Here is a 9,537-nt window from a genome sequence, read left to right on the forward strand (position 1 = left end):
GGTGTGCGTGCATGTGTGGTCGGGCAGGCGTGGTGCACGGGTGCGTGCGTGAGTGTGCATGTACGTGCATGTGTGCGTGCGTTGCAAGGGTTTGAGAAGCCGGCTCTTTCCACCTGCCCGAGCTTCCGCCATCGGACCCACGTGGAGCCGACTGGCTGCGGTCCGCCCACTTTTTCCTGAGGCTGATCGTGCCAGTAACGGGCCTTGGCTGCTTTTCATATTTGCTCTAGGAGCCCCGCCCTCGCCGTGTGAGGTGTGAGGTGTGAGGTGGAGGGTGGCCCTCGCCTCCCCGAGGAGTTCCAGGGAGGACGGAGCTGTCCCCCAGTTCACCCCGGTCACCAGAGGCCTTCCTGCCAGCGCTTTCCCGGTCTCGACAGGTGCGTGTGATGCGCCGCAATCGGGAGCAACTGGACTTCAGGGGGCCTGGGCCCGCAGTCCCCTCGGTAACAGTCCAAATCCGGGGCCTGGGCTGGCCCAGAGGTTCATTCTGGCACTAAAATTACACCACAAATGCCACCCAGTAGCCCTTCCGACCAGGTGCCCAGCGGTGCGGGCAGGACTGGTTAAGCCTCCGCCTGGGGGTGGGGATTCCGGCTGCAGCGCTGGATGGATAACCGTGTGCAACACTGATGGCCCCACTGGCCGCGTCTGACGGCATCCCCACGCCTTCCAGGGGAGTGATGCCAGAGCATTTACACGTTCAAAGAAACATTATTTTCTTATACTTCACTTTTATTTCCCCTCCATATTATAGAGCAGTATTTCGCTTTTTTAGAAGATCTGTGGATACGTTCTAGTAACTATAAATTTCACTTCAGGATAGTAAAGGGCACATGAAGTATTTATATTGTAAAAAGGAGGGTCGATGGGGCTTTTTGTCTTAAAAGGCCTCCCCCAGCCTTGACGTTGGACACTTGAGGACTCCAGGCCCTCGATTGGCCAAGTAGTGAGTTGACCTTGAGTTGACCTTGCGTTGCTCATAGCAGGGTACCTGCCTGTCTCTCCCGCTGAACCCAAAGTTCCTTGGAGGTTGGGGGAGCAGGTCTTCATCATCTCTGCCCGGCCCCCACACGTGCCAGCCGGGATGGGGACTCAGGAGGCCCCCCTTCACTGGAGGCCTGGGCGCCTGGGACAACGTCATCCCCTGGGGTTTGCGAAACAGAAGCTGCCCTGGAGGGATTTCCACACTCAGGGTGGGAGGGGCAGGGGGCGGGGGGGGGGGGGCGGGATGTGGGAAGCCTCTCTCAGTGTCTCTGCTTTTCCAGAAACACCAGCATCTCCCGCAGGCCGTTAATCAGTAATGGTTCCTCGGGGGCGCACTTTGGAACAGCAAATATTTGCTGCAAGCTCTCAGCTGCGCGCCCCAACCTCTGCCTTCGCCCTGAACGAAGGACCTTCCCAGGCACCCGGGGGCACCCAGACTGGTAAGAGGCAGCAGATTAAAGGGAGACCTTTGCAGTCCAACCAGCGAGGGGTGGGCTCTAAGGTGAGGGGGGAGTCTGGGCAGCGCCGAGCCCTCACTTGTGAGCCGGAGAGGCAGCGGTGGGGTGAGAGGTTGCTGTGGACACAGGGGCTTCCTCTGAGGAAGGAGAGGGATGAGGCTTTAAGTCCAAAGAGTTTGTGTCCGCAGCACTCACTGTTCAAACCACCCTCAGCGTCCTGCTCTCTGCCCCCCCACACCCCCCCACCACACCCCCATCAGCAAACCCCCCAACTCAGGGCTGGGTGGGGTGCTGCTCCACCTGATTCGGGACTGGGAAGTGGTGAGTGAGCTGTGTTTCTTCCCACTCGGGTTCTCTAGGATGATGCGTCCTCAGCGTGCTTGAGGGGCGCCCTGCGCACAGATTCTGTCCTGTTCAGTAGATGAGCGTGACCTTAGGGGATAGACACCTGGGTCTGTCCAGTGAGCAGCGTGCGGGGGCCGGGCACTCCTGGGGCCCGCTCCCCACTGACGGAGGAGCTGCGCAGGAAGACCTGGAACTGGAAGGGGGGACCTGTATTTGGGTGCTGGGAGTGTTTACTCACCGCTGTCAGGGAGAAGTGGCCTGACTCAGGAGCACGCTACCGCGGGGTGAATGCATTCACTGGCAGAGTAGTAAACGGCAGAGCTCAGAGACACTGTGGCTATTGCGGTTCCAGACAGCAATAAAGTGACCATCGTAATAAAGCGAGTCCCATGAAGTGTCTGGTTTTCCAGTGTCTACAAAAGTCATGTCTATGCTCTGGTGTAGCTTATCAAGTGTGCAATACTGTCATGTGTAAAACCAATATACATCCTTAATTAAAAAATACTTTATTGCTAAAAAATGCTAACCACCAGCTGAGCCTTCCGCAATCAAGCTCTTTTGGCTGTGGAGGGGGGCTGGCCCTAATGCTGAAAGCGCAGCAACATGAGGCAGGCCCGCGTACCGAACATGGCCAGGGTCCGTTTGGACGCTGCAGGAGGTACTTACCCAGCATTTGCGACTGGGAGCTCCTGAACTCGGCCTTGATGTTTAGAACTGCACAGAGTTCCCTAAACCCTGACATTTAGGAAACACAGCAGATGTGTTCCACTGGGTGAGGTAGTGACTTCCGGCACATTCTGCTGGGCCGTTTAGCATAAGCAAGAGCAGTGCACTGGGTCCCGGGCCAGTGTCGCTTGCGCCTGCGTGAGGGAGAGGCGGCTGGGGAACTCCATCCTGTCACACGGGGCCTGTTCAGAGTGAGGGTCTCCACTGCTGGGACTCCTGTGAGGCCTGCAGCCTCCCCTGCCCGATGCCCACTGGGCTGACTGGCTGCCCTCCCAGCCCCTCCTGGGGCATCTCGGTGACCTGCCCAGCCAGCCTCTGGGTCGCAGACCTGGGCACCAGGAGCTGAGTGTGGAGAATGTTGGGCCCACAGCCCAGCCCTGGGGTGTTTACGCAGACGGGAAACGTGCGGGTGCTCAGGAGCCAGGGAGCCTGGAGAGGTGGTCGGGCTGGGCCGGCTGGTGGTGAGGAGCATGGGGTTTGGAGACCCACTGCCAGGGCCAGAGGACTGGCTGCTCCTGGGGCTGAGAGCGAGGACGCACTTCACAGTCTCTGTGAGGGTTAGAGGTCGGCCCAGGCCTCACTCAGGACAAGCTGGCTCACGTCTGTCAGGGGCCTCCAGGTACAGTGGCGGAAGGGAGAGCTGGCAGGAGCTGGGAACTGGGCACCAGGGCTGTCAGAGGGGCGCGGGGGGCAGAATTCTCACTACCGAGTCAGGCAGACCCAGCACTTGCCCTTTCCTGGCCCTGATGGCTACTCCGACCCTCTGCATCCCCAGCCAAGCAGGCGCCAGACCCAGGGCCCCGAGACCCAGCTTGATGGGCTGCTGTTGGCCCAGCCATCAGGGGCAACGAGTGAAGCCGACCAATAAAGACCTGTGCACCTCCTGACCCCGCCCTGCTCTGACCCCGCCCAGGCAGGCCGTGGTCCAGACCACATCCTCTCTCATCCACTGCTTCATGAGAAGTGGGATGAGCAGAAAAGAGGGGAGGCCAGGAGCTGCCGCGGGCTAGGGCCCAGAGGGGGGTTGATTCTGTAACAGAATCCCCTCCTCGGGTGGACCTCAGCCACCCTTCTTCCTCCGGGTCTCCCTGAGGGGACTCGGCTGCATGAGCCAGAGGTAAGCCCCTGCCCACCCCTCAGAGGGAGGAAGTGGGTCACTGGTGGATGGACCACAACACAGGGACGAGGGACGGCATCAGGCATGATCACCAACCTGCTCTCTTCTCCCAGGAAGCCCTGCTGCTGAAGAGCAGCGCTCCCTCGGCCTCCACGCTGACCGGATGGCGGCGGTACTGCGCCTCCTGCTCCCCTGCCTCCTGGCCCAGGTGTGGCTGGTGCCCAGCGTGGCCCAGGCGAGGCCACAGACCCCTGCTGTCCAGAATGAGACTTTCCAGGAAGTGCAGGCCCCAGAGGAGGAGGAGGAAGAGGAGCCCTGGCTGATGGCCAGCAGGCACCAGCTCTCTGAACAGACCTCCAACTTGGGGTTCAGCCTGCTACGCAAGATCTCCATGAGGCATGAAGGCAATGTGGTCTTCTCCCCGCTCGGCCTGTCCTTGGCCATGGCGGCCCTGATGCTGGGGGCCACGGGGCAGACCAGAGCCCAGCTGGAGGGCGTGCTCAGCCTGCAGGCCCCAAGCCAGACGGGGCCCGGGCACCTGCCCGCCTTGTTTCGGCGGCTCAGACAGCACCTCTCCCGCAACCAGGAGCTGGGCCTCACCCAGGGGAGTCTGGCCTTCGTCCAGGAAGACTTTGACGTCAAAGGGACCTTCCTCAATTTGTCCAAGAGGTATTTCGATACCGAGTGTGTGACTATGAATTTCCACAATGCCTCGCAGGCCAGAAAGCTCATGAATCATTACATTAACCGGGAGACGCAGGGGAAAATCCCCACGCTCTTCGATAAGGTCAATCCCGACACCAAGGTCATTCTCGTGGACTACATCTTGCTCAAAGGTATTTTGAGAATGTTCTGCTCCCCCGCAAGCTGGTCCCTGCCAGCCCCGCCCTCTCCCGCTCGCCCCGCATAGGGTTAACGCCAAGTGATTTTCTGTGAGGCCGGGTCTCACAGGCAAACCGGAACAGGCGTTGGCCGTGTGATGTCCCGGCACAGGCTGGGCGTGCTCCCCATGGCCCTGCCGGTGGCCCACGTGCTGCGGTCCCTAGTTTCCAAGCACCTCTACGCAGTTCTCCTCGCCTCTAAGGCTCTGACACTGACTCTTCCGGGCACGTGATCTGTGAGATGTGGGTTACATCTTTGCTCCTTCGCTCGCTCCTTTTGTGAACTGGGGCAAGTGACAGTGTCTCTTGTCCTCAGCCTCTTAATATAGAAAATGGGGACCCTCCCACCTACTGTGCAGATGAGAGTGAGGCTCAGAGAGGTGAGCCTGGGCAAGGTCACATGAGGCCAGACTCAGCGAGGGGGTCCTGACACTCACACCAGACCCTGTCCGTCCTGCCCCCTAATGGGCAGGGGGCTTGTGTGGCCGCCGCTGCAGCAGGAAGCTGACACTAGGGCCTCGCCAAGCCCAGGGGAATGTGCTTCCCGCCACCAGGCACTGCGCCGGACAGTCTGTGTGTAGAGGGCCACGCTCTGCACGCTGCTGGCCTCTCTGGCTCGGGTGGCTGTGTCATCAAGGGTCCCCTTCTCGCAGGACCTGAGCAGCCATGCGTGGGAAGGTCCTCACTCCTGTCCCAGGACCCCTGCCCGCACGTGGCTGCGCAGACTAAGGGCCAGCAGAGGACAGGGCACGACGGGTGCACTTCCTCACTGCTGTGTGTCCCCAATGGGCCACAGGTGGATCCGGGTTCTGCCAGCCGGGAAAGAGGCTGGGACAGGCGGCCTCTGGGGAGTTCGTTTTGCTGCCTGAGCTGTGGTCAGAACACACCTCCCGGGCCCACCCTGCCCAGTTGGGGCAGAGAGGGCTGGGCAGCACTGCCCTCTGAGCAAGAATGCTACCCCGAAGGGGTGGTTTCCACACAGTTCTTTTCTTACTTGTCCAGGGAAGTGGTTGACCCCCTTTGACCCAGTCTTCACCAAGGCAGACACTTTCCACCTGAACAAGTACAAGACGGTTAAGGTGCCCATGATGTACAGCGCGGGCAACTTCGCCTCCACCTTTGACGAGAGACTCCGTTGCCACGTCCTCAAGCTGCCCTACCGAGGGAACGCCAGCATGCTGGTGGTGCTCATGGAGAAGATGAGCGACCACCTGGCGCTGGAGGACTACCTGAGCACAGAGCTGGTGGACACGTGGCTGAGGAACATGAGGACCAGGTACGCCAGGCCCCTACCCTAGACCAGCTCGGTCTCTGCGAGCACTCGCCACAATTCCGGGGCTCAGTGTCCGTCTCCGTGGCCGATGGGCTCCCTGGGAGCAGGGGCTGCATTTGCCCTGCTTCCCTCTGTCCTGGCATCTCTCACGGCGCCCGGCTCATTCATCCGCTCGGCCAGGCACTGCCACACATGCACAATGGAGCCCTCGTGGAGCTCACAACCCAGTGCAGGGAGCGAGGGGGACACCGCGGTGCAGGCGCCCCCAGGAAGGCCTGGAGAAGGTGGTGGTGGAAGTGAAGCAGGACCTGTGGGTGTTTGGGGGAGGAAGTGCTACAGGCAGAGACAGTCTGGGGTGGGAGAGTGCCTGGTGGGTTTGAGGAACAGCAAGGCAGCAGGGAGGAGAGGAGGTCTGATAACCAGGGCCCAGGCCCCCAGGGCCGTATATCACAGGCCCCCAGAAAAGAAGGGCTTTTCCTGAGGGACACGGGAAGCCCCAGGGGATCTGAGCAGAGGAGCACCAGGGTCTGACTCGTGTTTGAAAGAGCCATACGGCCATGTGGAGTGAAGACACTGGGGGGAGAGGGAAGGAGACCCGTCAGGAGGTCGCTGAAACCACCCCATCAGGATGCTGCCCTGGGCTATGGGGTGAGTGCAGCAACGCTGAGTGACCTAGGAAACTGGTACTGCTGTTTGGGGCTACACCTCATAAATTAAGAAATTGAGACTTCTTTAAAAAGACGAATCTAGTGTCCATTATTTGTTTTCATGTTTCTTATTTTTGAGCCAGAGAACTCCAGTGCATATAAAACAGAGCCAGAGAACTCCAGTGCATATAAAACAGAATATCAGCATGTCTGCCTGGGGGGCGGGGGGGGGGATCCCCTTCACTCCCTCCTGCTGTCCATCCTGACTCCTAAGACTCTGGAACGCCGCGGGGCTGCAGAATCTAGACTGTGGCTGCAGCGCCAGCCTGGGGCCTGCAGGATTGCTGCAAGCAAAGAACTGCTGCAAGGAGTTCCTTGCTTTGGGCTGTTTTTAAGACATAGGGAAAGGGATGCAAAATGCAGTATCCTTTGCTAATGAGACCGTGAGTCACTGGCTGGGAGATAAAACCATTCGGTGAAGCTGAAGTTACATATCTAATAAGCCAGAGCGGTTTCCCCTGAGCCAGAGCATCACAAAAGAATGGCATGAGCTACGTCCAGTGAGCGACTCATTAATGGAATGATCTTGGAGAGAGTGATCTTTGTAGCCTGCAGTCTACGGCTCTGTCTCCATTTCCCTGTTACATCTACTTGTACCACAGACACATAGAAGTTTTCTTCCCGAAGTTCAAGTTGGATCAGAAGTATGAGATGCATGAGCTGCTTAAGCAGATGAGAGTCACGAGAATCTTCTCACCCTGGGCCAACCTGGGCGAGCTGTCGGCCATGGCGAGAAACCTGAAAGTGTCTCAGGTAAGCCCGTCTCTTGTGCGGACCCCAACCCCGAGGATGAAGTCGGGCCAAAACCAACACAGGTTTTTGCAGATGATTTTAATGTTGATAAAATTCCAAGTTGTAGTAGAAGCTTAGATTTAAATTCCGAGGGCTTGACATAGCACCTGAGGTGGACGTTTTAAGAATTTTGAGCTACTTTATTAAAACATTAATTTCTCTTATGGAGAGCTCTCCCCCTCCTCTCACAAGCACTCAAGAAGTGTCCCCTGACAAGGAACTCATTCACGGGTTCATTTAAAATGTCATGAAGTCACACCACTCTCAAGATGAAAGAAACCCCCAGAAGCTACCTGCCCAACTTCCCACCCTGTTGGAACCCCCTCTATAATATCCCTACACATTATCCTCCAGTTTTCCTGCCCTCTTTCCTTCCTTCTTCCCTCCCTTTCTCCTCCTCCCTCCCTCTCTTCTTTGTAATGCTTCCAGTGACAGGGAAGCAACACTTTGAAAAGCAACTCAATCCACAAATGGCCAAAATTGTAATTGTTTTGTTTTCATATATATGGCTTTGGGGTGTTTTATCCCTATACCCCCACTAACTCATACTCTTGGGCCCTTGTTCTGCCTCTAAAGATTAGTCACCTTCCACAAGGAATCCCCTCAGCTCATCTGCTGTCTCAGTGGGAACCTGCTGGTTTCGAGGGGAGCCAGGCCTGTTACTGTGGTCGGAGCCGCCTAGGACATTGCGGGGAGCTGCCTACCACTCCTGGCCGCTCACTAACGCCAGCAGTAACGCCCTCATTATTACGACTGAGAAAATGTTCTGACATTTCCAAGTGGCAGCTACATCTTCCCCTGCTCCTTCTTAGCTGAGGGGTTTGACTACTATTTTCCCATTTTCTCGTTCCAAGAGATTAAAAATGGCAGCCCCCTGAGCAGGACTCAGCAGGGTGAGCAGGCCTACAGCCAGGCCTTCGTCTCGGGAGATGAGAGGAATAAACAGGACAGCCCCGCAGACCAGCACCTGCAAGGCTTTCTGCTGCAGACACGGCATGGTGACACCGTGTGCTCTTTATAGTTTAAGTGGCAAACCACTAACTGTCCTCCCTCTGTATGCTCCTGGAGAAGAACTTCCACTCCAGGACATGAGGGAACCCCCAGGAGCTACTACACTGATGCTTCCTTTATCTCTTATAATAATTAGGTTGGTCCATCACCCACTTAACATGAGGTGCCTGGACAAAAGGGCCTCCCAGCCAGGACAGGTGGCCCGAGTACAGGCAACCAGTCCAGGAAGTCCTCAGGGAGCCCAGCACTTGCCTGGGACTCAGAGCCGCACCAGGTGCTGGGAAGCTGCCGCAGACTAGCCACGCCCTCACCCAGCTGGCCCAGGCAGCGTGAGCACCTTCCCGAGGAGCACCAGCTGTGCCCAAGGATCAGCAGCACAGAGGCCGCGCTGATCTGACGCACGCGTGCAGGGGTTGGCCAGTGTTTCCCATTTGGGGTCCTGGTGTCTCCTGGTATTTGAGCTTCTAAGGCAAGTCCCTGGGCAACCTCAGACGCCTCCCCTCAGCACAGAGGAGCCCCATCCCACTCATTCCCAGGGGCATGGCCCTGTAGGAAGGACCACAGCAAAAGCTGTCGAGGGGCTCAGTTCCCTCCTCTTCACTGCCACCCACACGGTCTTCCACATGACTTCCTTTTCCAGGTTCTACAAAGAGCAGTGATTGAGGTGGATGAAAAAGGAACCGAGGCAGCGGCAGGAACCCTGTCGGAAATTATAGCTTATTCCATGCCTCCCATCATCAAAGTGAACCGGCCGTTTCATTTCCTGATCTATGAGGAAACCTGGAGGGTGCCCCTATTTCTGGGCAGGGTGGTAAACCCAACCCTCCTGTGATTGACGACAAGCACGAGGACGCGGTGCCCAGCGGATGCCGACCTGCCTGAGGTACGGGCACCCGCGCGGGCACTGGTGCTGGGTGGCAGGAAGGATGGCTCCTGTCTGCTGCTGGTTTGAGCCACTCTCAGAGAAATCCGAGTGTTCAAGTCAAACTTATTTTCAGGTGAGGTTTGCACAACCCGTTCGATATGTGCAGCTGCGACTAAGAGCCTTCGCTGCTGACCAAAGCGAGCTTAGTAGAATGCCTTTGCCCTCCTGTTACTCACCTACCTGGACACTCTCCAGATGAGCCTTTGGGAGGAAGACACAGACACATTCTCCATGAGTCACGTGCTTCACTCTCTACTTCCCTCTGGTGCAAAATAAGCATTTTCTTGTCATCTGCTGTAGAACCATTTCTTGCTGACT

General features: G+C 57.6%; 1 protein-coding gene across 1 annotated transcript; it reads left to right on the forward strand.

Moving 5' to 3' along the window:
- Positions 1 to 1,300: 1,300 nt before the first annotated feature.
- Positions 1,301 to 9,171, forward strand: SERPINA10 (serpin family A member 10). The gene is made up of 5 exons (XM_023746852.1): positions 1,301 to 1,424; positions 3,744 to 4,466; positions 5,514 to 5,787; positions 7,094 to 7,244; positions 8,935 to 9,171. The coding sequence occupies exons 1-5, from the start codon at positions 1,301 to 1,303 to the stop codon at positions 9,124 to 9,126; spliced, it is 1,464 nt and encodes a 487-aa protein (XP_023602620.1). The 3' UTR covers positions 9,127 to 9,171.
- The last annotated feature ends 366 nt before the right edge of the window (positions 9,172 to 9,537 follow it).

Source organism: Myotis lucifugus, unplaced genomic scaffold, assembly GCF_000147115.1.
Source record: "Myotis lucifugus unplaced genomic scaffold, Myoluc2.0 scaffold_742, whole genome shotgun sequence".
In the NCBI taxonomy this organism is placed as follows: domain Eukaryota; kingdom Metazoa; phylum Chordata; class Mammalia; order Chiroptera; family Vespertilionidae; genus Myotis; species Myotis lucifugus.

Bases quoted from the DNA above. Each gene is read 5' to 3' on its own strand.
- SERPINA10 (XM_023746852.1), top strand. From the start codon at position 1,301: ATGGTTCCTCGGGGGCGCACTTTGGAACAGCAAATATTTGCTGCAAGC. The intron at 1,425-3,743 runs GTAAGAGGCAGC...CTCTTCTCCCAG, and splicing joins ACCCGGGGGCACCCAGACTG to GAAGCCCTGCTGCTGAAGAG. The intron at 4,467-5,513 runs GTATTTTGAGAA...TTACTTGTCCAG, and splicing joins GGACTACATCTTGCTCAAAG to GGAAGTGGTTGACCCCCTTT.